This window comes from Vombatus ursinus, unplaced genomic scaffold (genome assembly GCF_900497805.2).
Source record: "Vombatus ursinus unplaced genomic scaffold, bare-nosed wombat genome assembly UNPS02014812.1, whole genome shotgun sequence".
In the NCBI taxonomy this organism is placed as follows: Eukaryota; Metazoa; Chordata; class Mammalia; order Diprotodontia; family Vombatidae; genus Vombatus; species Vombatus ursinus.
The window spans coordinates 22,294,064-22,321,693 of NW_020954590.1; the positions used below are offsets into that span (position 1 = coordinate 22,294,064).

General features: G+C 33.5%; 1 protein-coding gene across 2 annotated transcripts; it reads left to right on the forward strand.

The window, feature by feature from the left end:
• The first annotated feature begins 2,410 nt into the window (after positions 1 to 2,410).
• On the forward strand, positions 2,411 to 24,635 carry LOC114054204 (hepatocyte nuclear factor 4-gamma). 2 transcript variants are annotated; one of them, XM_027877372.1, is made up of 11 exons: positions 2,411 to 2,528; positions 2,799 to 2,801; positions 4,349 to 4,520; positions 7,178 to 7,272; positions 10,055 to 10,161; positions 14,411 to 14,566; positions 17,090 to 17,177; positions 19,310 to 19,462; positions 19,839 to 20,075; positions 21,085 to 21,207; positions 24,514 to 24,635. In XM_027877372.1, exons 1-11 carry the CDS (start codon positions 2,411 to 2,413, stop codon positions 24,633 to 24,635), a joined length of 1,374 nt encoding a protein of 457 aa, XP_027733173.1. The 2 variants fall into 2 exon arrangements, with proteins under 2 accessions (XP_027733173.1, XP_027733172.1); XM_027877371.1 differs by lacking the exon at positions 2,799 to 2,801.
• The last annotated feature ends 2,995 nt before the right edge of the window (positions 24,636 to 27,630 follow it).

Consider the following 27,630-nt stretch of genomic DNA (forward strand, 5'->3'; position numbering starts at 1 on the left):
TATATTTTCATTTTAAGCTAAAAAGGATAGAAAATACTCGTTAAATAATTCTTAAAATGTTTTTGTAATGAAATGTAACTATTAGAACTTCCAGTCAGGAAATAGATATACATATAAAAGATAATTATTCTAAAGTAGTATCAACTGAGTCTAAGACTTTATTGTAGTTTATCATTTTCATGTCCGTAGTTAGTTATGATTCCCTGATCATCGAATTGAGACATTTACAAGCAAATGGTCCAGAGGATTTAGAGTGGCATGTGATGTCTGTTTTGCTTGCAGTCTGTTCTTAATAATCCAAAGTTAACTGTAACTGAGTAACTTATGTGCTGCAGGGGGACGTGTTGTAAAATTGTAAGCTTTCTGAATGCTGTATTCTATTCTTTCATTTTCTCTTCTGGCATACAAAAATATTCTGAAGTGAATCTTGTTGAGTTTAGTGAGAGGAAGGAAGAATCAAATTGAAAGAGGAAATATAAGTAATATTAATATTAATTCAAAAGGAAACATTAAAATGTATATAATAATGCAAACTCCCCTGAAAAAGTATGTACTGTAATTCCTAAGTATTGTAGGACATACAGTGGGAAGAGCACTGCTTTAGGATTTGAAATAACTGGGTCTATTTCCAGCTTTTCTAAATATTGACTGCCTGCATTTGGAGAGGTCATTGGATTTTTCCAGGTCCAAGTTTCTTTATCTAAAAAAGTGAAGGGATTAAATTTGCTTTCTTAAGGGTCCCTTTTAGCTCTTAAAAAAAAAATTCTTGGATTTCAAAATGCCTGATCATTTGTGAAGTTATGAGGTCCATGTAACATCAGGACTGTATTTTTATACCTAAGCATCACACTATTGCTATTGTGCGCTGTTACACCAAATTCACACTTTCTGGATTGCCTTCTGTTTAATAGATAAGGGCAATGGAATTCAATAAAATGCCAAGTAAGAACAAGAATTTTTTAAATCTCTTTGTATCTAGCAGACTTTTATTTGTACTGGTTTTAAAAAAAAGTCTTATGCCTTGGAGTTGAATTGAAGTATGAATTTGAATTGAAAGATTACCACCAGAATTAAGGTAGTATCATAAAAAAAATATTTTTTAGTGGAAGGAATAATGTGTAGTATTTTCATTTCATGGCACAAGGCAACTTAAGAAAGTTGAAGTGCCAACTAATCTAACAAATTAATAAAATATTTGTTAAAATTTGCCTCATTTTGATGTACATAAGCTCTTTGAGGTCAAAGACTGTTTTTTGTTTTGTCATTGTATCCCCATTGCCTAAAAACAGAACCTAACTTTTCTTAGGCAATGAAAATCTTCATTAATTTGAATTGTATTGAACAAAAATAAATATAACCTATTGTTATTAATCTTGTAGATTTTATATATGCTGAACTAGAGATGGTCCTAAAATTCTCCATTATTCTTCTGCACTTCATTCCATAAATATGGAACAGTTAAAACTTTGAATTTCTGTGAAAACATAATTCATTTGTATCGTGAGATAATAGAATTAGGTCTCTTCAGGACCTTATATGCCATCTAGACCAACCCCCTCATTTGCCATATGTAAACTGAGGTACGTAGACCTTAAGTGACTTACTTGAGGTGATTTAAATAGTAATAGGGCATGATTTGAACCCATGTCCTCTGACTCCAAATCCAATGCATTTTCTACTCTTCCACATTGCTTCTCATGATGATGATCACGGCATCTAGATCAACACATATGAACACAACTTTTACACCACAAAATTCCTTTCATTTAAAATCTCAAATCCTTTTCTAAAAGCCTAAAGACCATCATCCTCACTTTGTAAGTGGGAACATTTGATCCTGGGCTTTATACCTGGCAAGAGAATCATGAAGTTCTAATCTCAGCTTGAGTCATAGACAGTTAACCTTATCTGAGGTCCTCAATATCCCTAAAAGTGTTTCTTAGATTCAAATATGGTATGAATAAGGACATTTATAATTATTATCAAGTTTCAACTACTCCTCCAGGTTAATTTCAAAATTTTTAATGCAATTTCAAATTGCAGTTTCAAACCCCAAAGTTATTTTTTTCCAACCTCTCTGTCAATGACATCAGTTATCTTTTGCCATAAATCAATTTAAGAAATCTTGCTAGTCCACTAAGTATTTCTGATAAGCGCTGTTGTTCCATGAAACATTCCAAGATTATCACAAGAAATTGCTTTCATAGACCATAAAAGAAGGAAAAAAAAACCAACAAGCAGAACATGCCTAGCAGAAACAGTTTACAGTTTTACAGCTCCTCCCATTGCAGCACATAAGTCACTAAGTTACAGTTAACTTTGGATGATCAATCACGGATTGCAAGCAAAACAGACATATACTACCTACCCTGGAGCTCCTGGGCCACTTACTTGTCATTTTCCCAATTCAATGATGAGGGGATCAGAACCAATTTTGGACATGGATATAGCAAACTACAGCGAAGTCTTAGACCCAACTTATACTACTTTGGAGTTTGAAACTATGCAGATTCTCTACAATTCAAGTGGTAAGTTCTCATCTACTCATTGATGTGTCATAAAAGAAGACGCTAACAGGAAAGGTTAAACTGGGCAAAACAACTTGGTAGTGGAATGTTGTATTAGCGGAGAATATGGGAACTGCTTTTATGGCAACAAATCAGGGTCTTTACATTTCATCACAAAATCAAAGTTAACAGCATTAAGGCTAGGCTTATTTGAAAAAGAAAATTCTTGGTCAAGGTAATAAAGCAACTACAGTTCCCTATCATAAGCTAGTTAGATGTGAATAGGGAGAGGAGGTTTGCAGCAGCTACTTAGTTGACTGTGAGTTATAGCAATAAGTAATAATTATTGGCTATCCCTTAATTTTTGGGGGGCAATATCAGACATTATAAGTAAAACAAAGTTTCATAGATATTGTGGAAATTTTGCTGATGGTCTGGTCTCATTAGTTATCATCCTTAGAAGTCTTATTTGCTGTTAATGAGAAAATACTATACACATAAATACTAATTTACCTTTTTTCTATAGATCAATAATACGGAAGGGATTAAAGTCTTTATCAGAATGGCTCTTTACAAGCTAATATTTAGCTAAAAGAAGCTCTTGGTATTTTTCTAGTGTAACATTTTAACTTTAAATCAGTTTGCAGTTACTAATGGTAAATGTCTTTGTGAAATTTAGTTTGCTATTATCTTTTAAATTGACAGTATGTTTTATCAGATAAACAATCCTGTTGAGAAGGGTTTCAAAATTATAATTCTGTTAACTGTATTAACTAGTTATAATTTATGAGGTTGTATGAGAGTATTTGTGGGTATCTGTGTGGAATTCAAGGTTGATGAAGGTGATTATACCCAGGCATTCATAATATTTTAGCATGCCATAAGATTATATAATTGCGAATCTAGTACCATACATAAATTGATATTCTAAAAATTGTGTTCTTTTAAACATGATTTCCTGAAGTAAATTTTTTTCTAAAAGACCTTTTTCTTAACTGAGGTATTCTGTTCATTTGTTTGTTTGTTTTCAGCAAGGAAAATGATGTGACTTAACTAAGCTTGTACTAAAGTTCTTCATTTAAATTTTAATTCCTTACCTATGAGTCAATACATGTAGTGATGGATAATATACATGATACTGTACTCTACATGAGATTATTTAGCAACAGCTACAATGAAAACATTTATCTCTAACTTCTGTAATTTTTCATCTCTAAAGAAAAGAAAATATATATAGTCCCAATAAATAACAAATATTTCCTAAAAGTCAGTAAAATGCTTCATCTTGTACTCTCACAAGCCATACCATAAGCCATTATCAGAATATTCCAGTTGAAAAAGGAATAAGTGCTTATAAGGTTGTGTAGAAATGTGTAATTTCTAATGATCTAAATTCTTCCATTTATTCCTTTTTTTAGACAAAAAAATTATTGTGAACAATATATTGTCTTATATGTTGGTCAAAAGTTTTTTTTTCAAAAATGATTTTAAATATGCGATAGAGAACAGTGGGCTGAACAGTGGAGTGAAAGCTGAGAATCCTGGGTTCTGCTTCCAATTGTTTCTAACTTATTGTGTGACCTTGGAATAGTCATTCTCTAGGCTTTACTTTCACTATATACAAAATGAAAGACTTGGAAAGGAATTCTCCAAAGCTCTTACCAGCTCCAAAACTATGTGATTTTCTGGTTTATTGTTAACTACATTAAATAGCTCTGAATTCTTAGTAGACCTCAATGACTATTTGGTTAAAAAGTGAAGAATATGTGAGATAAATTTACTGAAGAAATCAATACAAGCAATGAACTTCAGTGAGAGTATGTCATTTTCTTCCCTACAAGACGGTTCTGCCACTGAACAAAACAGAATGAATACTCCAGACAACGGGATGAACAGTCTTTGTGCCATATGTGGAGATCGAGCAACTGGAAAGCACTATGGTGCCTCAAGTTGTGATGGGTGCAAAGGTTTCTTCAGACGGAGTATTCGAAAGAGTCATGTTTATTCCTGCAGGTACTTGAAATGTCGCATTTTGCAGAATTAACTTTAACACAGCAATATACTAGATGAACTCTAGGTTCCTTGGTTTGTATGAGAAACATTTCTATAACAATGAGTCGCATATAGCTTATATACACAAGCACACAGTAGGTTTTTCTAAGTACAATGTAAAGGTATATAATACTAGTATGTTTGTTAGTACTAGTTCAGGAAAAATGCTAACTTATAGCACTAAAAGGTAAAATTAATCTCCTCTACCATACCTTTTCCTCAAGTAAGTTGATGTTATTCAAATTAGATTGTGACTATAGGAAATAAAATTCACAGGCCAATTTTTAAAAATCTTATGTAACTCTGAGACTTGTCACATTTTTCTTGTATGTGAGAAGTCTATTGTTGTGGAAAGAATAATAAGACTCTTGCCCTCCACCCACCCCCACCCACCCCCCAATGTGTCCTTAATCTATCTAGCTCTTAGTGTCCTTTGTAAAACAAGGACAATAATATTCATGGTACCTATCTCACAGGAGTTTTGTGAGAAAAACAAAACTGCTGTGTTAATGTGAACTATTAGTCCTATTCCATCTATTAAATTATCACAGTAATAGAGTACGACTCTTTGGCTGTCTAGTTAAACCAGGTCTTGCATGTATGTTGTATTTATGTTGTATAAATATGTGCCATTTAAAAAGAGGTGAGATCTGAATGGGAAGAATGTGCTATGTTTCTTTTGTTGATGAAAGGCAGATTCAAGATGATTATGCCCCGCCTTGGCAACCAATCAAATGCTTTCAAAGAAATCAAAAGTTTCATTTTGCTTCGGTGCCATTCACCATGATATTACTTTAATCCCTTAAATCTTTTAATATCCAGTTCTCAAAAAAAAATTTACTAAGAGTTCTGCCACTGTATTTCTAATGTCATAACATTTAAAAATGAAACTTTTCTTACATTTAAAAATTTGCTTAATTAAAAATACTTTTAATTTAATTCTACCTTATATCTGACAATCTAGATTTGAAGAACTGAAAAATTTTAGATTTATCACGGGATCACCTTAAAAATAAAATTATCCTATTAAATGTGAAGTGTGATTAATTTTAACATCCCCCCTCCCCTAAGTCATAACCAATTTCTTAGGAAGGTATCTATTGTAGAAGTTGAAATATACCTCTTTGGACCATTGGGATTGAAACAAATTTAGGCTTAAACCTCATGAAAGGGCAAGAGAAACACACTCAATTAGCAGAAGTTTATCTATTTTCTCTTAAAAGGGGGTAAGGGTTACTGTAGTGAATTTCAGGAGTAAAGGCATATTCCCAATTTGTGAAACCTTCAATTCTTGCTGTCCATAGAATCAATCATTTTTTTAAATGACTTTTGAAATTGGCAAATTCTACACTTTCATTTACTTTAGGGTTTGGTTTTTTATTTTTAATGAACAAGGGTTGTGAGACACAGAAAATATTGGAAAAATTTAAAAATTAGTGCTCATTTCAAATTCATTTCCTTAACTTTCTACCTTAAACTCTAGTCCCACCATAAATATTGTGACACTTCTGGATTGACAGTGATAGTTTATCTCTTTCTCTAATCAGTATTATTGTTCACCTAGAATTTTGCTCACCTGAATTTCCTTTTTTATAGATGCCTTTTGACCTTATTAAAGATATCACCTGATTGAGTTAGTTTTTTCTTCCTGACCTGAGAGAAAACCAACTTCACTTTCTTGAATTGCTTTATAATACCTTTACCTCTCAGTCTCAAACAATTTTTATTTTAAGTGGCAATTTTTTTGAGCTCTACAATATAAGAACATATGCTTACTCTGATGGGAAATAATTAATGAAGTTATGGAGGAAAAACAATTATGAAGATGACCACTTCAAAATATTTTTATTAAGCACACTTATACTTTTACATTTAAATTAAACTTCTTTAAGTTGTTTTTAACATCTTTTGATTTGTAATTAATTATAGAAAAAAGATTAGATGCATGAGAATAACATATATATGTATATGCATATACATACACATATATATACACATATATTTATATACTACATTCTCACAAATAACTTCAGTGAAGTTAAGTGGTTTATCCATTATCATACCACTGACAGAATGAGAATCAGAGGCAAAACTTGAAGTAAGAATTTTTATTCCCGGTCCACTGCTTGTTCTTCAACACTGCTCCTTTGCCCTGTGTGATGCTGGATCCTCTCTGTTCTACCAGTATCATGGTGGAGGAATCTTATGGCTTTTAATGACTCATGCTGGCTATTATCATGTCTATATGGCAATAAATATATAAAAAACGTGATGGTTATAACTCATTATAATGGCTCCATGAAGGTTGGGACTTATATTTTCCAGGTCTGAGATGGTCATGGTATCCTATAGACAGGTCAAAGTTAATAGGAATGACTAAGTCTTTTCATTGTATCCCATTTCATTATGCATCTATTAACACAGTTTTTAATATATATGAATATGCTATATGTAAATTTAATAAAAAATTTAATATGTTTAATTTTAATATGCATATATATGCTATATGTGTATATATATATGTATACACACACATTAGTGTTATTAGTTTACTTCTCTTACTACATAGAACTTAACAGAAGAATAAATAATTTATCATCTTTTTCTTGATGAAATAGGTTCAGCCGACAGTGCGTTGTTGACAAAGACAAGAGGAATCAGTGTAGATATTGTCGTTTAAAAAAGTGTTTCCGAGCAGGAATGAAGAAAGAAGGTAATGTTTCGTTTGTCAGAATATGCCTAACAACATAATCGTTGCCCAAACGAGATCTGAAATTTAGTGTTAGGAAAAGACAAAATAACTCTATCTGTAAGTTATATTGAATTTACCAACATGCTTCTAAAAATGAATTGTCTATTTCTTTATTTTAAATAATGGTATCATATAGTTCACTTTAAATAATACATTACAAATGATCTGTCTGATGTATTTTCCTATATTCTAAGTAGGTTATGTATAACCTATGTGTTATATGTGTTATGTGTTAAATAAAATCAGAGCATTTGAAAACCCCATCATAGGAATAATATTTTCTATTAGTTTCACAACATGTATGCCATACACAAAAGCAAGGTCCTTATATGAAGCATTTAACCAAAGAATTTCTACCCCAAAGTGATAAATTTGCCATCGAAAATCTTTCTATAGTCATTTTTCTATTCCTGTGACTTTGTTTAAATTTCCCAAATTTCACTTAATTTTGTCAGCACAGTGCCACCCCCACAAAAAGAAGGTAAAAAACTAAAAGCACATAACCTTCAGTAATAATATTCTTCTGCATGCAGTTTTTTCTCAAAATCTTTCTAAAAGGTCATAGTTAGTAGCTTATAAGATTAACTGGTGACTTTGTGAATGATTCCCATCCAGCCTGACCACCAAATTTAATTCTTCAGGTTGCTTCCAAAAAAAAAAATTGAAGCACTTGACTTTTTAATGTACATATATATTATGTGTATATTTAATTGCATGTTAAGAATATGTGAAATGTAAATAGTTACTTTTATGTTACAATAATATGGAAATCATAGCCTTTACCCAGAGCTACTATTTAAGTATTAATTCCAGTGAGAAGGTTTTAAAAGTAGATATGCTTAACATTTTCTATAGAGTCATATGAAAATTATTTTATGAAAATATAAAGTGGTCAGGAATTAATTCAGAAGATGGAAGAAGATTGAATAGTTTTCCACAATATTAGATTTTTAAAATTTTTATCTAACGATTACTCTGAAAGGAAACTCAGAATGTCATCATCTAACTTCTTATTTATCCTTTTACATAAATGTTTTCCTCTGCAAATTAAGAAGTCCTTTAGGAGAAAAAAAAGCTGGAATCTACCAGTAAATATTCTTTAACAATTAAAAAACTTTAGAGTCTTTCTAGTATAAAAGGTGGTCTCTTAAGAACCATGGGTTCCCTCCTTAGCTCACATAATTGATTATTAATATGTCATAGAATGTAGAGTTGTAAGGAATCTCAGTGATTATCTAATCTGATAGATAAGGAGGCTGTAACCCAGGTTAGTTAAGGAATTTGCCCAATACGTAGCAGGATCAAGATTCAAACTCAGGCCCTTTGATTGCTGAGCTAGTGCTCTTTTTACTATATTATATTGATGAGTAGTATTGGGCAAGGCTTCTTCTAAATTCTGCTGTGAAGTAAGTTTACTTTATTAAAATAGTCAGATCAAATGGCCTCACCATTTAATACTAGATCTCCACAGCAAAGGGTGAAATACTCACACATGTCTGTGTCTTTCTGTATGTCTGTCTGTCTCTCTCTATCTCATCTACCATCTATCTATCTGTAGTGTAGTCAGTCAATCTAGGTAACTCAAGTCTCCAAAATCACTTATCTAGGTGATTTCAAGTGAAAGCCTGCTTGGGGACTGCATAAAGTAGATATGATTGTATACACTGCACCTAAAAGATGCCAAGACTCATATAAGACATATATATGATCATGCTTCTTTCTCCTTCTTTGCCTAAATCTAGATAAGCAATTATGGGAAATATAATTTTATATAATTTGTCTTACCCTCTCCCCAGATAAACGAAGTAAGCTTGGTTTCTCTCAGGGGATCCAAGTGTAGTCACTGAGATTCCTTAGCTTTCAAGAATCCTTTTTTCTCTACCCATCTGGAGTCTAGAGGGAAAAAGGCACCTGCTTGAAACTTTTTCCTTCATTAATGGTTAGTAAACTCTTCAGGAATTCAGGGTCTCTAAGGAGAACCACAAGATTATAGTCTTAAAATGACCGTAAGAATAGATTTAGTTTATTTCCTATTCTTGCTCTAGTGTTTTTCACAGGAAGAAAAGACATTTTAGAATTTCCATGACTCACATCTTCTGACAGTGAATATGTTCTATTCTTGACCTAGCCAGCATCACAGACAATACCCTTTCTCTAGTTATCTTATAGTTTTATTAACTTAGAAAGGAGTAGAATGCAGACTATTCAAAATATAGCAGGGCAGAATTGGCTGACCCAACATTTTCTGCAGTGTGTGGTAACATGAGACACCTTAAATCCCAGTGTTTCATTATGTCAGGAGACAAGGCTGTCTGTTACTACTTTTTTAAAGTGACAAATACTAGCTACAAGGACATAAGTCATACCTTCCCACTTCTCAGGGTTGCCTTTCTCAGGGCTCTCAATCACTCAAGTCTAGTAGCAATGTAGTATTGGGAAAAAGAGATCAACTTCTAATCTGAAGATCTTGGTCCAAATTCATGCTCTACTGCTGACTAATTCTGTGATTTTGGGCAAGTAAGTTAACTTCTCTGACTTTCAGTTTCCTTTTCTGTAAAATGGGGAAAATAAATTATCTATTCCCTAATGTTGCTTTAGAATCAAATGAGATAATGCAGACTCTGTAAACTTTACAATATTACATAAGGGTAAACTATTATTATTTCCAAATCCCATATCCCTGACACATATTTTCATGCACACAAATTTCAAGTAGTTAAGCCATATACTTATTGCATTCTAGCTGTGCAAAATGAACGAGACAGGATAAGCACGAGGAGAAATAACTTTGAAGGCAGCAACATTCCCTCTATTAATACATTGGCACAAGCTGAAGCTCTTTCTCGTCAGGTATGTGCTGGATACATGTCACCCTCATCCTGTTTGAAGGAGACAAGTATTTTATCTCCTTGAAAATGTTTCATTTGGGAGGTGGAGGAGTGGGCCAGATATAAGGTTGATGTGATGGAGGCTGGGGTTTTGTGAGGATTAAGGTTCTTTATTCGAGGACATAGTGCCAGATTTGAAGGAATCACTCAATATAAACATGTTTGGATTTATTTTGGTGTCTAGTTGCAGGTAGGTCATGATGAATCCAAGGAAAACCTAGAGTTCTATAGTCTAGCATTCTTGGGAGCTGGAATAGGGGAGGGGAGGTGGAAGGTACAAGGGATGACAATACCAAGGCACAGTCCTAGGTGAGGGCATTGATTTTCTATCCTGATTGTCTTGATTTAGAAGGGGGTGAGGATAGAAAGAAATGCAAACTCACTAATCAATTTGGGCACTTAGGCCTTCTTGGGGTGTAATATGCTGATTTCTGATTGAGAACTTGACCATGATTTTGTACGAATTTTTCTTCATAAATTCTTTGGTCTTCTTTTAAGTCCCAAATCTTATCTGTGTGGGGTTGAGGAATGAAGATCAGCTGGGCTCTCTGTTGGTGATTATTATCCTGAGGATGAGTGAGTTATTAATTCTTTAAAAAAAATAGTTCCTGGGGCAGCTAGGTGGCACAGTGGATAGAGCACCAGCCCTGAAGTCAGGAGGACCTGAGTTCAAATCTGGCCTCAGACCAAACACTTGACACTTACTAGCTGTGTGACCCTGGGCAAGTCACTTAACCCCAGTTGCCTTAAAAAAAAAAAAACATAGTTCCTGAGTGAATCAATTGAAAGTTCTTTTTTAATGGCTCATGAATATGGGGAGAAATTTCCCTGGAAGCCTTATAATTGTTATTTTGTTTGGTGACTGAAAGGACTGTGAGGAAAATGAATCCATGCCTTTGTTTTTATAAATGTAAATAGTATTGCCAACTTTTATTCCCATCTTCTGTGTTTATGTAGCCTGCTAAATTCAGTAATATTAGTTTCTAGCTTAGGTAGGATGAGAAATTCAAAAAGAGGGTCATCCATCAGGAAACATTTCTTAGAAATCTAGGATAGGGTCAATCTTGCCTTTGTATTCTATGACCTGGACTATCTAGAATGAAGCATCTGTCATGAGACAATTTTTATTCCCAGTTATAGATTGACCATATACAAGTATATTACCTATAAAGTAATTATTTTCACAAGCTCAGAACTTCCAATCACAAGTTTTGCATTTTACTCGATTATTTTAGATATATTTATTAAGTTCTCTGAGACACTGTGCTAAGGCCTGGGAATATAAAGAAAGGCATAAGACAGTCCCTGCTCTCAAGGAGCTCACAGTCTGACGGGGGAGACAAGATGAAAACAACTATGTATGAACAAGATATATAAATTGGAGATAATCCATAGAAGGAAGACACTAGAACTGAGGGAAATCAGGAAAGGCTTCTTGTAGGACAAGATTTTAGCTGACACTTGAAAGAAGCCAGGGAATCCAGGATGCAGATTCGAAGAAGGGGAGTATTTAGGCAAAGGGGACAGCCAGTGAAAATACTAGGAGGGCAAGAGATGGAGTTTCTTGCTTGAGGAATAGAAACGAGGCCAGTGGCTTGAAAGGCCAGCTCTCAGTCACAATGCTATATACTACCTGGAATATAGTAGGTTCTCAATAAATAATTGTTGAGTTACACTGAAGCCTACCACTCATTTTTTTCCTATAAATTAGCTGTCTTATCACCCTCTCAAACACAGTGAGTTCCATCAAAGACACAATCTGTGTCTGAAATTATAACTAATGATTTCGGCACCTGGAGTAAGCAGCATGAATCGCTCCTCCAACTGAACTTTGTAATTAATGTTGTAAAAATGCAATACACACTAAAGACAAATTTTGTTAAACAAGAGGGAGGATTAGTTGCAGTACAGGTTCTCAGGTGGGTATTATTAAAAAATAACCTATTAAAAAAAACTTATTTTTCTAAGTACTAAGCTCTGTCATTAAATTTTTGTACCATTTAAATGACAGTATCCTAGGAGAAGTTTAAATTGCTCTACCTTAATCACATCTTTAACTATGTTTAGTATAGCTTTTATTTCCACAGGACTCAGAAAGTGTTTCACATTTAGGAGACATTTAATAAATATTTGTTAGATTTAAATTAGCTGAAATGCTCTTCCTCTTTCAGACATAAACTCATAACACAGTGTTGGCATTAATATTTATAAAACCCTTTACAAATATTGTCCCATTTGATCTTCACAACCATCTTGGGAGGTTCTATTGTTATACCCATTTTACAGATGAGGAAACTGAAACAGATAGTGGTTAAGTGACTTACCCAGGTCACATAGCTACTAAGTGTATGAGTTAGGATTTGAACTCATGTCATCATGTCTCCAGGTCTAGAGCTTTGTTCGCTCTTCCACCAAGCTGCCTATGTAAAATATAGAGTCCTTAGTTTATATTTGCAAGGCTTCTAGCAGCATTGCTATTGTCCTAACTTTCTTATGGAAACTTTGCTTGTCACTTTGATAGTTTGTCTACTGCAACCATTTTCTCCACAAGCCTTAACAATTGTCAATGAATTTCTGTAGTTGAAACTTTATTTTTTCCTTATTCAGAAAGCAAACTTAGCGATTAACTGGTCCTGGACTGCAAGTCTAGGTACACAGCTGTTTTGAATGAGGAGTAACCTAAGTCACCCCTTCCCCCAAATTATAAATGTCCAATATTACAAAGGAACTACATCAAACAACCAGCAAGTATTAATTAAGCATCTCTTATGTTTCAGGCACTATGCTAGGTCATAGGGATACAAATAATAAATCAAACAATCCTTACTTGTATAGCGGTTATATTCTAATAAGGGGGACCACAATTACATATATAACTAAGTATGGAATAAATGTATTGTGTGGTTCGGCTCATCATTTCTACTTGGAGAGGATCAATAACATCATGATGTTAAGGTCAAGGTACAAAATGTTTGACTGAGGCTGATCAGTTCAAATACAAGCATGGAAGGCTTTATGACAGGTTGGGCACATATAGTCCTTTTGAACATTTGGGATGGGAATGTCTCTAGATTTATGCATCTCATTTCCTCTTTGCTACTGTTATTCTGCTTTGCTCATGGAGCACAGCACCTTCTTTGATGTGGGCATGCCATGCTATGGAGTCCTATGCTAGCATGTCCCATGTCTCACAATCAACACCGAAGTTCTTCAGAGAGACCTTTGGTGTCCTTGTACCACTTATTCTGGCCTAACATGAGAGTGCTTGCCTTGTGCGAATTCTCTGTAAAATAGTCTTTTAGGTAAACGTCCATTTTATTGAGGCTGCGTGGCCAGCCCATCTGAGTTGTACTCTCTGCAACAGAGTTTGAATGCTTGGCAGTTCAGCACAAGTGAGGGCCTTAGTATTGGGTACCTTATCTTGCCAGGTAATCTTCAGAATCTTCCCACCGCAATTCAAATGGAATTCAGTTTTCTTGCATAGCACTTGTAGACCGTCCAGGTTTCACAGGCATACAACAATGAAGTCAGTACAGTGGAATAAATCTGAGGATAAATGCAGAATAGTTAAATGCAGGATCGTTTCACAGGGAAAGAGTTTTGAAGAGCAGGAAAGACTTCATTCAGAAAATGTTACTTAATCTACTTCTTAAAGGATGAGAATTCTCTGAGGTAGAAGGAAAGGAAGGAGAGAATACATTTCAGACATGGGGAATGCCATTGCAAAAAGATGGAGATGGGAGGTGTGTGTGTGTGTGTGTGTATGTGTGTGTGTGTCTGTGTCTGTGTGTAAAATAGAAAGGGAACCTAGTTAGATGGATAACAGAGTGTGAGAAGGGAATTAATTGTAGTGAGGCTAGAAAGATAAGTTGGGCAGCAGATAAAAAACAAGATATGTACTAGCAGCAAAATAACTGAACTACGTGTGATGCAGTATCAAGTAACCTTATAAACATAACAGACATAACATAGACATAACAGAGGACTTTGCATGTAGTAGGTTCTCATTCACTGTTGTTGAATTGAATTTCCCTTTTGAACAACCTCACAGAGGAAGGCAATGAGCAAACTTTTACATAATTTCAAGGTATTTTTATTTTGATGATTATAGCTTCAGTGGCTTCTGCTTAAATCAACAATTAGCAAATGGAAATACTGAGTTTAAAAATATTTTATATAACTGCTAAATGGAATATTTTTCTTGTTCTTAGATTCCAGTTTCAAACCCCAGTGCAAATACTGACATAAATGTTAAGAAAATTGCTAGTATTGGTGATGTCTGTGAATCTATGAAGCAGCAACTATTAGTCCTGGTGGAGTGGGCTAAATATATCCCTGCCTTCTGTGAGTTACCATTGGATGATCAGGTATACATTAAGCCAATCATGAAAACCACACGTGAATTGTTGGGCTAAAATATTTCTGTTCATTCAGGTAGATTGACAAGCAGCCTTTATTATTTCAGATGAGGTTTAAAGAATTTTCCTAGAGCCAATAAGCAGACATTTACTTTTTTCCTGAGATCCTAAAGAAAATGTATATATGGTTATTTGATCAATTTAAATGAATATTTTTTGTGTGGGGGGGAGTGTGTGTGTACACTTAAAGCAATCATCAAATAATGCTGCTATTGGCTGTTTCTAGGACTCAGAGGGATATTGGTTATTCCTTTTTTTTCTAGTAAGTTAAAGAATTACTTGGGTTAAAACTTCTTAACAGAATGTCATAGAGTAAAGATCATAATGTCATTTTTTTAAAAAAATGTACACTTTGGAGAGCTCTGAAATTTCTTGTGCAAAGGAAATCTTAGAGGTTGTTTTAGTCCTAGCTGTAGTAAGCTTGGTAAATAAAATTGGTTGACCTCTTGTCAGGAATGTTATAGAGGAGATTCATGGTTCAGGTGAAAGTTGAATTATTTGACATCTGAAGTGCCTTCCAATTTTGGGATTCTATTTAAATAACAAGGGTGGGTAGGCCTCAGAGCAGAATGGAAAGAGCACTAGGTCAATACCAGACTTTCAGTCTGATTTGGCCTCCAACCAGATGTGTGACTATGAGTAAATAAATCATTTAACTTCTCTGTGACTTGGTTTCCCCATCTACAGTGTGCAAGCATTCAACCAGATGATCTCTAAAGTAACTTAACAGCTCTGATGTTATCTGACTCAGTTCTTCAAAATATTATAGATATTCTAGTTCTCAGTGAGGGAGAAATGGGTAGTAGAAGGAAAGGCCCTCAAAATGTTGATATTCAATGTGGATCTCAAGTTATTAGGCTATGAGGATACTCAAATAGATTTGTCAGCATGGTACAAAACCCACTTCAGGTCACTGTCACAAAACATTGTGAGTACCCAGTGTATGGGCAGCACATTCTTCTTCTTGTGCTCTGTTAGCATTTAGATGTTTCTTTCCTAGTATTCATTGGTGTGAATGATTTACTGGCTTTTGCATGAGTCTTTTAAAGATGTTGTTATATTGACAACTTTCAGAAAAGAAAGAATGTAAGAAGTATCAAATTTGAAAGTATTTTTCCTCTAAGTGTTGTCCAATGTTCTTAAACTGAAGGCGATGGTTTTATAAAATCTGTTGAGCAATTCAAGTGAGATATTTAGTTTCACATACATTTAAAAACCCTCCATATCTTGTTTCTAATAAGTTAATCATTTCTCTTATATGATATAGCTAAAAAAAAATCTATGCTCTCCTCATTCTCCTGTACTTAATATCCCCAGGTAATATGTCACACCCTTTACAAATGATCTTTATCTTTGTGGCCCAGAATTAAGGAAGTAAAAAAAAAAAAGGAAGAGTCTAAAATCCTTTAAAATCACAGAAAAAAATTAAAAAATATATATTTACACATCTGAAAAATAAATTTTCATGGAAAGTTTAACTTAAATTTCGAAGAAAGCTTCTCACCAAATGGTGAGAACTAAAAAATTTAGAATGATTTTTAAAACGTTCCTCTTAACTACCTTCCTGGTATGAATCACATTTATTGACCTGTCATAAAGATAGCTTTGTTCTACAGGTTTTGTTAGAGTTTGGATCGTGAAAATGCTGAGACATGCCAGTATCATAATCTAAACAACACGAAAAGGATTTTAACATTTATATGTCGTATTTTTTTTTCATTGATATCCCTCCTGAGAAGCTGATGATTTCTGATACATTTTGATTATACATTCTGATAAAATATAAGACTTATTAATGTTCTTTAAATGTAGAAATGAAACCACATTCTAGAAGTAGCTTCCATTTACTAATGTACAGACATTGTGCTTCCTTCATTAAGTGTGAGGCATTTATTAGATCGCCAGTTATAGTCATTGTGCCCTGTACCTCACACAATAACTTAACACAGGGTGAGTGCTTAATAAGTGTTTGCTGAGAAGATAAAGATATGAATTAATGATGATTAATATGAATATATTAAATAGAAATTAAAAGATTATTATTGGGAGATTGGTAGCCCCAGGGTCCTGATTTTAAGGCCAGAATGCTGGGACATTTTGATTATTCTAGTTAGTTAAAACAACTAATGGGCTGCCAGGAACTCAGCAGTCTGTAAGTTTATCAGTTTCTTATTACATTAGATTTTTATTTGTTACTTAGTATGATTATTAAGGAACTAGAAGGCATAGTGGATCGAGTGTTGGATTTGGAGTCAGGAAGATCTGGGTTCAAATACTAACTCAGATACGTTCTAGCTGAGTGACTGTGGGAAAGTAAATGAACTTTAAATGGAAATAATAATAGCATCTAATGAGTAGGATTTTTTTTGAAGATCAAATTATCTGTAAAATGATTTATAAACCATAAAGTACTGTATAAATACTAAATTGTAACAATAATTAATAACTATGATCTTTATCTTTTTCATTAAGGTTGCACTTTTAAGAGCACATGCAGGAGAGCACCTGCTACTTGGTGCCACAAAGCGATCCATGATTTATAAAGACATCTTACTTTTGGGTAAGTATCTAGTGAGTATCATCATGCACATTAAGGCCTGGCACATTTTCTTGCATATGTTTGGGATTAAATAGATTTCTGTGGGATTAATAAATTAATTTACAATTCCAGATATTTTTACCATGATTAATAAACCTATTTGTTTGGAGTTTTGAGAATAGAGATGATTACTCTGATACCACAAATATTGCAAGTACTATCAGCACACACAGTGAAGAATTTCAAATCCAAATTTTGTGTTTATTGCTGAATGCAGAGTCCAGTTTGGTTGATGTCCTCTAAAGTCCTTTGTAACTTTATGATTCTAAAAATGCAATGGTTCTGTGTATTATCTAATCTAGTTTCTGTTGAATAATTATAATTGTTGTAGAATGGTTTTTGAAGAAGCATGGAACAGTAGAAAGAGTGCTGGATATGAGTTCAAATTTTTGCTCTACTATTTAGTAACTCTGGGAACATAGGCAATTACCTAAACTCTCTGAGCCTCAGTTTCCTTATCAGTGATATGAAGTATTTAGACTAGGTACCTCCAAGGTCCCTTTCAGTTCCAAATCTATGATTCTATTATCCTAAAAGCATGTACAAAGTACATGTTCATCTCTTCCAATTTCAATGATCAAAATGATCTGTATCAATCCAAAGGAAAAAAAATCAGTCACATTATAGATGATCAGACCTATACAGGTTCATTTTTAAACAGAAAAGGGGAAGAAGAAGTATTAATATTTACCATCCAGCAGTAATACATGCTAGAGAAGTAAATAGCTTTTGTCAGCATTGTGAAAATAATCTCCTCAATGTATCCATGATGCCTTGGCCTACTAAGGAGACTCGTCAGTAAAATTGTTGAAGACTTTTCTAAGGATGATATACTTGTTTGCCTAACCCTCCCCCCTGGCATTTGTGCAATGTCTTTAGTATGTTATTAGTTATAACTGAGTCACCAAATATAAAGGCAAGCTTAGTACTGCAGAGGCGTACTAGATCCAGCTCATACCACTTCTTGGAACCTGATGGTTAAATGTTCAGTGTGAGCATTTATACCACAAAAATTGGCTAACACTACAAATCAGGGATTGATTCATTTTGTTGTTTGTCTCAACTTAAGCAAGGATAAAGAGGACATGTTAATAGTAAAGATTAAACTTAAAAGTGGGTTGCGTTTTTGGAAAGCCAGTTGTTAAACATTAAAATCAATATTGAACCTCAACAAAATTCTATCATCATGGAGCTAAATATACTGTTGTGGTGGGGAGGAATTGTCACTAAACCTTCGTAAGCTGCTTTACCCTGGCTTTTTTAGGTAAGTGACTTTTCACAGCAGACAGAAAAGGAAATATGAAACATCACCTTTGTATGGGTACCTGAGCAATTAATACCACTGCTAAGAACAGCTAACATTTCTATAATGTTTTAAGGTTTATAAATGAGTTTGCATATATCCTCCCACTAAGATTTACTTCATATGGATGATGACCTCTATTTCTTCACATTTCATTAATAAATGATTACCTGATGTTAATAGTCCACTGTTTATTACATAATTTAATCCATCACTTGTAGTTACAGAATGGGAGAATTAAAAGGTACACAAGTATTCAGTTTAACTAGGCTGAGAATTGTGTTAATCTTTGAAAGTTAAAACCATTTTCCTCTGCTTCTGAGAACTGTCATGCAATAGCGATTATTTGGAAGCACATCTAGCACCCAAAGCAGTCTCAGCTTTTATTTTCCTTCAGTGTAACCTCTAAGGGCTCTTTGGATTTTATGTATTCTTCATTAATGACTTAGACACTGAGAGATGACTGATAGAACCAAAAGTTAATCATTATGTTTTGCTTTCCTTTGCAGATTCTTAGCTCATTCTTAGCCTGCTCTCTAGTGTTATCACCAGTGACTGAAGCTATTCAAATACATGCAATCACATTATAAATATTATTGATCCATTATGAGTTTTTGAATATTTTTACCTGAACTTTTGTGTGTGTGTGTGTGTGTGTGTGTGTGTATGCTAGTAGTTGGCAGTGTTTGCTGGAATCTTCTGAAGTTTAACCATTTTAAACGTACTTTGGATTTACAAAAAAGAAAACACTTGATGATGATATATTGTTTCTAATATGTTTTCCCCCCAGGTAACAACTACATCATTCATCGGAACAGCTGTGAAGTGGAGATCAGTCGTGTGGCCAATCGCGTTCTCGATGAGCTAGTCCGCCCATTTCAGGAAATTCAGATCGATGACAATGAATATGCTTGTCTGAAGGCAATTGTATTTTTTGATCCAGGTTTGTTTTCAGAAGTGCTTTTCAAAAGAAAATCAAGATGAAATAATTTATTGAATTGACTCTACTGTGATATAATATTCTTTGTCATGCTATGCTCAACTCAAATGCTAAAATATCATATCATAATAGATTTAAAGCTGGAAGGGATCTAAGTGGCCTAAGGATTGATCTAAGTTCAATCCTTTTATTATACACAGAAGAAGACTGAGGTTCAGTGAAGTTAACTGATTTGACCAAGGACCCCCAACTACTGAGTGTCAGAAGCAGGATTTTAACCCAGGTCTTCCTGGTTCAAAGTTCAGCACCCTATCTACTTTGCCATATTGACTTTCTTTGTACAATTCCAACTTGTCAATTTCTTTCCTTTTTTTTTCAGATGCAAAAGGATTAAGTGACCCAGTGAAAATAAAAAATATGCGATTCCAAGTCCAGATCAGTTTAGAAGACTACATCAATGACAGACAATACGATTCCAGGGGAAGGTTTGGTGAACTGCTTTTGCTCCTGCCTACACTGCAGAGCATCACTTGGCAAATGATTGAGCAAATACAATTTGTCAAACTGTTTGGGATGGTTAAAATTGACAATTTACTTCAGGAAATGTTACTAGGAGGTAAACATATTTTAAACATAAGAATTTCTATGACACTCATTAACACTGTATTAAGTACTTATGGATTAGTTTGCTTTCTTTATCTTTTGGCGATATGGATTTTGCTCTTTAAAATTTCTATGAGTGCTTTTTCTTTCCTTTTGTTAAAGTATGTGGAATTTAATTTTGTATGTTTTGAAGAAAGTTTTGTGATTGTATGGGGACAAAGATATTTGAACTATATTCATATGAACACTAGTTATGTCACCTTCGCTTCACATGGACTTTTCACAGTAGGCACACCCTTCAAAACATGGTCAATGTGATTAACTTTTTTTTTACATCACCACCAAGAATGTCACAGTTTTTCTTTTGGATCTCTGCACTGCTAATTTACAACATTAAAGACACTGAAATTGCAATACCATATAATAATTTATTATAAATACCCTTTAAAGCAATTCAATGAGTAGCAGGAATTATTAAGCAAGCACTGAAAGAGAAAAATAAATCAGACATTGCATCAATACATTTAATGCAAGGAGTTAGTTGAGACCATTTGAAAAAAATTCTTTATTTTGATCTAGATTAAATTCACTGTAAAAATTCCACCCCCTCCTGTATTATTTTCTGCTTAATTTTATGTGATGTTTATGGCATATCCTTATGCTCTTCTTCTAAAATATAGAGGGCTCATGATATTAGGATTATGTCAAATGTTACTAACCAGAGATTAGTAGTTCTTAGAATTCCCTTAATGGCAAGCAAGTTTCATAGTGATTCCAGGAAGAGATACACAAGGCCCTATATTAATATAAAGCATTATAAAATACAATATTAATTTAAGCAGTGTACAGTGGAAGCAGGCATTGTACTTAAAATGATAGTGTTCCCGTTAATTTATTATTGAATTCCCAAAAGGCCATTTGCAATAACAGCAATATCTGAGATGCCAATAAGAATATTTGGTCTGAAGTGAACTTACTATTCACAAATATCACTAACACTGGCATGTTCATTATATTTTTAGGTGCTTCTAATGATACTAGCCATCTTCATCATCCCGTGCATCCTCATTTATCCCAGGATCCATTAACCGGGCAAACTATACTTATAAGCTCTATGTCAACTCCAGTGCATACAGAACAGATCTGTAAGTCACAAGCGAATTTTCCATCATGGTGTCTCTTAAGCTTTTGATCTGTTAATCCTTTGCATTTGGTGAAAAGAGCCCAGGCTAGAAGAAAAAAACAAACAAACTTACTTTCTGATCTCTGTTTAAGGACCTCCTGGCAGGGGGTCATCTAGCAAGTCAGTTAACTTCCTTAAATCTGAATTGACCTGTTAAAAGATGACAGTGAGGCAATCTGCCCTTTTCTAACTGACATGTTTGTTGTGAGAATAAAATAAGATAATATGAAAATACTTTGAAGCTAAAAGTACTCAATCAATACAACGATTCATTACTGAATATTTTCCTCTGATCTGAACACATTATATCTCTGGAAGCCACAGGAACCAGTTACATTACACTAATCTCTTGATGGGATAGCAATCTTCTAATTTTATGACTAATATCATAAGCATCCTCTTCTGAATGGGTGCCAAGATATGACTAATCCCAAATTCCTTAAAACATCCAACCTGTATGTCAAACTACTTCAGTCACTGAGATAATGGTTTTATTTTAATGTTTCCATTAATATAAATACTATTACTTATAAACTCATGGTACTAAGTAGTCAATTTCAATATAATTTAACCACAGTTCCTAAAAGATAACAATTTTAGAAAGTATATGACATCAGTAGGTCTATAGAGTAGCTTAGAAACATTAATTTTGTTTCATCTCTCCAAGGAATATACTCGTTTCTGTATTTTGTGTCCAGAGCAACTGAGAAGGAGAATTTCTCTAACTAGCCCAAAGCCACACAGGAGTCTATGGCAATGATATTCCTGAGTGATCTGAGTTCTTCATAAACTTTGAAAACAAATCATGCCAACATACTCATAAGTATCAAAAAATAACAACTAACATGACCAGTTTATCCTACCATTAGCTAGAGAATCTATATTTTCCCAATAATTAAAAAAAAATTAGTCTTCTACTTTCTGAAAACTAGATCTGGTTTCCAAATAATATTTAAACCTCTCCAGCCTCTCCTTTTTTTTTCTTTTCTTACAAACTAGCATGAGATCACTTTATATCATATTTGTTCACTTGTAATATTTTTGGTTTTGTGCATTTGAAAAATTAAGAAACTGATTTAACTTAAAACATCTAAATCTCATACACAAATACATTATCCAGGATTCCATTAGACATCGTATTGCCCCCAAAGTCATAAATCCATAGATAATAGCCAAAAGGCAAACTAAGGCCTCTAACATATTATCTATAGTTTTTTGTTTGTTTGTTTGTTTGTTTTTTGGTGAGGGAATTGGGGTTAAGTGACTTACGCAGGGTCACACAGCTAGTGTCAAGTTTCTGAGGCTGCATTTGAACTCAGGTCCTCCTGACTTCAGGGCTGGTGCTCTACCCACTATAGTTTTATATTTATAGTTTTATATTTATAGTTTTTTGCGTCTATAGTTTTTTAATAGCCAATGATGGCACACTTAAAAATAATAGGGAATTCATTTACTAAGGTTAACAAAGAAGTCAGACTTTGCTGAAGAATGAGCACCTTCTATTTTTTTTTTCTTTTTTAGTAGCACATAATAGCCGATTATTAACTGATTTTACTACTTCTGTGTTTGGCAACAAAGCATCAAGCTACATTTTTTCCCCCCAGATTCTAAATTCATTTCTTAGCATCTTGAGTTGGAAGACACTTTCAACAGCATCTAGTGTGCCCTCATTTTACAGATCAAGGTAGAAAAGTTGAAAGGACTTACCTAATTAGGAAAAAGTAAGCAGAGGCAGGTTCTCTCACTCCAGAGCCCATGTGTTCCCTCTCTCTCTGTCTCTTTTTTTGGGGGTGAGGCATTTGGGTTTAACTGACTTGCCCAGAGTCACACAGCTAGTAAGTGTTATGTGTCTGAGGCTGGATTTGAACTCAGGTCCTCCAGACTCCAGGGCTGGTAGTCTATCCACTGTGCCACCTAGCTGTCCCCCATGTTCTCTCGCTTCTGCCAAGTTCTGTTCTCTGTTGAGTAGTGGCCTAGTCAAGATGACAAAGTCTATACCTTCTGCTTCCTATCATTACTAATAACAAATGACTAGGGGGAATTCATTTTAAGTTACAATAATTTAGTTTTATAGTAAAGTCTCTCTTAATTCATCTTAACTAGAGAGAATGTCATACAATGGAAGAATCAGTTATAAAATGTTTTAAAAGAAACATAGATACTTTTATTCCAGAAAGATAAGGAGAGAAAAAGGAATAATGTCATTTTTCAAAATGTTTTTAATAAATGGATATGAATCATTTGTGGCTTAGTTGAAGATTTTTCATACAAAATGGCTTCCTGGGGCCTGAAAAGCTGTGCGGTGTAGTAGAATGAAGCAGACCTGAGATAAAATCTGGCCTCACATACTTACTACCTGTGTGACCTTGGGCAAATCACTTAACCCTCTTTGCCTCAGTTTCTTCCTCTGTAAAATGAGCTGGAGAAGGAAATTGCAAATTACTGCAGTATCTTTGCCAAGAAAACCTCAAATAGAGTTGCAGATAGTTGGACAGGACTAAAATGACAAAATAACTAGTGGAATGAGAAAGGGGCTTTTAATTAGGAGAGCTGGGCTTAAATTTTGCCTCAGACACTCAACAGTTGTGTGACTAGGTAAGTCATTTAAACTTTCAGAGGCTCAGTTTCCTCATCTACAAAATCAGGATAATAAAACTTGTACTACTTAACTAGTGGGTTGTGGGGAAATACTTTGCAAATATTAAAGCAGTATAGAAATATGACTTACTATATTTATTAACCTTTTTGTAGGCCGGTTATTTTCCATTTGCATTGTTAGCTTACTAAGCAAACACACTTCATGTATGAACTTTTAAAAATTCTGAATAAGTAAAATCTAAATTAGTAATGTTTTATTATATGGATTTTTTAATTAATGCAAAGATAGTAGCTGGTTGTTTAAGATTATAAGCTTCTATGATTTCATTATTGTTCACATGATAAGCTTTTTCTACATGAGGTACTCAGAGAATTAAGTGAACATTTGTGTTTTAAAGAATGTGAATGTTAAGATTCGTAATATGACTTTTATTTTGACTTCAGAACTTTTATGTAGCTATTTATCCCTAAAAGTTTAATAGAAACAAAAGACAAATGTCTTTCATTTTTCAAATTTCCACATTATGCAAAATCTTTACAGGTACTTTTACCACATAAAATACCATATGTTGAGATAGTCCTGGACAATGTGCAATGTTATGATATGTTCTCAAAATGTTATCAATATTCTCAATTAGTTTTCTTGAACAAATTTTTATTTCTTTTACAGCAACTCCTGAAACTCCACTACCTTCCCCACCACAAGGCTCTGGACAAGAACAGTACAAAATGCCCACAAACCAGGCTTCAGTCATTTCACATCAGTCTATCCCCAAACAAAAGCAATTGTGATAATAATTGTTGCATTTTAATTTTTTAATATGCACTGCTTAAATGTGAATAAAGGTGATATTAGAAATATCTCAGAATAGTGATTAAGGCTAACCCTTGGCCAAAAGATTATGGTGCTGTTTTAAGAGGGTTTCCTATTATCTATTTTTTTTTTAAATCGTTGAAAGCTTTAAGACACAAAGTAATAATACAACTCTGAGTTTGGATATAACATTTTAACTTGTTCTTAGTCGTGTATATTTTCTCACTGCCCTTGCACAATTTTGGAACTAGTTAAATCTGATATACAACTTGAATATACCTTCTTAATATTCTTTTAAATCTGTAAATAATTTCTTCATAGAGACAAGATGCAGAACTAAGTGTACTTTTTTGCTGTGAATAGTCGACTAGAAAGCCTCAGTTAAAACATGAACCAAAGCTTGATAAATTATAAACTTGTAGATTAGTAAATAAAGCAGTTATTGTATAATGGAGCCAATTTCATTTAAAAAAATATAACTTGTAGTCATTGTTTGACTTAACAGTTCCATGTATTTGATCCAAAAACATCTCCTGCTAGGTTTAACTTGTTTGGAGAATTCAAGAAGCATAAGTCATTCACTTAAAAAAGTTCAAAGAAGCGTGGGAACATGCAATACTTGAGCTGCACTGTATATGTATGTATGTGTGAACATGTGTGTGTATGTGTGTTCACTGATAAATGAATGAGCCATAGCATTTATTTGTATGTTTTTAACACACATTTTTTAAAAACACACTTCTCTACTCTCTAGAAAAAAAAATCTTAAATTTCTAAGGAAAGCAAAAGAAGGAAATATCTGCAGTGATTTAAAGAAATTTTAATAGAGAAACCCATTCAATTCAGTAGATTTTCAAATAACACATGGCAAGGAGCCTAAGTGAATCTCATACCTGTCATATTAAGGCATAGTGCAGTTTCCAGAGGTAACTGTGCTCTTCTCTTATCTGAAAAAAAAAAGTATCCTCATCCTTTAATAGGACAATTCAAAATGTTTATGTTATGCACTTAGTAATTATTAACATTTAGTCATTATCATGACCACAACAATGAGTAAGAAAACATTATTGGGTTGAACCCAGAAACAATTTTCTACCTGTCAATTTTCAAGCCCAGTCTGGATTAGCATGAAGGTTACAGAAGGAACTCTGGCCATTCCATAGCTGTGATTCTCAGAATGACTTCATTAATATATCAGCTAATTCACTGGCTCTTCAGGTGGAATTAAGTTTTAGAAAACAGAAACCTTCAAAACTCAGAGTGATTTCATAGAAATCCACAAAATGCCTTTAAATAAAATGTCATCCTTTGTGGATTGCTAAATATACCTGTAAGGGTAAGAAGAAAAAAATTATCTGAGCTTGTAACTTTTGGATATTTGTTTTTAGAGTATTTCCTTTTGGTATGTGTAAGGATTCTCTGATCTACATAGGCAGCTTTGCCTTTTTGTTAACTTTTGATTCTTTTTTATACTGTTCTCTTTTTTAGACACATTGGAATGTGACTTAAATATATAATATAGAAAAAAAAATTTAGTATATTATATAAACATATCCAGATAAATTTACCAAGCAACCCTACACTATTGAGCTTATAAGATTGGGTTTTCACAATTCAATCTCATCAGGGAATATATATGATAGAATATTTTTATATATTGAACTGCCAAAATAAAAAGGTTAAGCATAGGCACATTAAAGGTTTCAGGATATTTTCAATTTATAAATAAACAATATTATCTATTTTATACAGTGAAAACTCTTTTCATATAATGAAAATGAATAATTTATTGTGAAATGCTGATTTATTTTATAAATGTAAAATTATTTTTATAATTACTTTGTTAAAAATCAAAAATGACTAGATTTGTTAAATGTTAAATTATAGTGAAATGAAAACTTTTCCCTCAAACTGTGATACCATGTTACTTCACTAAGCTTTCAGAATAAAAAAAAAAACAAAACAGAAAAAAAGAAATGTCTCAAATGGGCTATTTTTTCAGCTAGTATAAATGCTGTTATAACTATGCACATTCTAACTTTTTTTTATATACTCACATAGAGACCCATATGTCATGATCTCTGATGCTAGTTTGTCAGGTATGAAGAAAATGAATTAGTAAACTCTAAATCACAGTATTGAAAATCTATGGAAATACACATATACATATACATATATATACAAATATACACATGTGTATTTCAATAGTCCTTTTAAATTTCGTTCTACAAAAGCCTATAACTTTGGTTTATATTTTAAAAGGACTGCAGCTTTTTGAATGAATAACTTAGAGCTCATTTGCTTCTATGTGGTTGTAGCATCATGTGTTTAATTGGTTAATTGTGAGTGTCCCCTTCCCTCCAAGAGTATCCTGCCTGATCCCATTCTAACAATGCCTTCTGCTAGTAAAAATAATATACTTTTAAAACTCTGTTTGACTTGGGAAATCTCATTGTTCAGCAATGTCTGACTAAAAGTTAGTTATGACCATTGATTTCTAGCATCTCAACCAAAGGGCAGAGGTCACAGTGCCAAGTACTGTACTAGGTGTTAGAAATGAAAAGGCAAAGGCAAAATGAAATGGCACCTGCTCCTCAAAAAGCATATATACTTGGCACATATCATCATTCTCATCACTTTCTAGATTAATTCTGTGGACTGTGACAAATCTTGCATCAGTAAAATAACTAAAGGATAAATACTTTCATCTTAACAAGAAATAAAGACTAAAAAGTGCTAAGATTTTTTTTTAATAGCAGAAGGCATACACAAGGAGGCACATGTCATCATTCTCCTTGGGATGACATGACAGCCCTTTATGGAGACATGACAGTATGGTAGAAAGAGCATAGAATTTGGGCTTATGGCCTGACTTTGCCATTTTCCAGCTATGCAGGCTATTCAGTAGGTCAGTCAACCTACTGAATCTCATTTTCTTTATCTGAAAACAACTCAACAGAAACAGATACCAAC

Coding starts and splice junctions, on each gene's coding strand:
- LOC114054204 (XM_027877372.1), top strand. CDS start 2,411: ATGATGAGGGGATCAGAACCAATTTTGGACATGGATATAGCAAACTAC. Junction 19,463..19,838: donor AATTGTATTTTTTGATCCAG/GTTTGTTTTCAG, acceptor TTTTTTTTTCAG/ATGCAAAAGGATTAAGTGAC. Junction 20,076..21,084: donor TCAGGAAATGTTACTAGGAG/GTAAACATATTT, acceptor TTATATTTTTAG/GTGCTTCTAATGATACTAGC.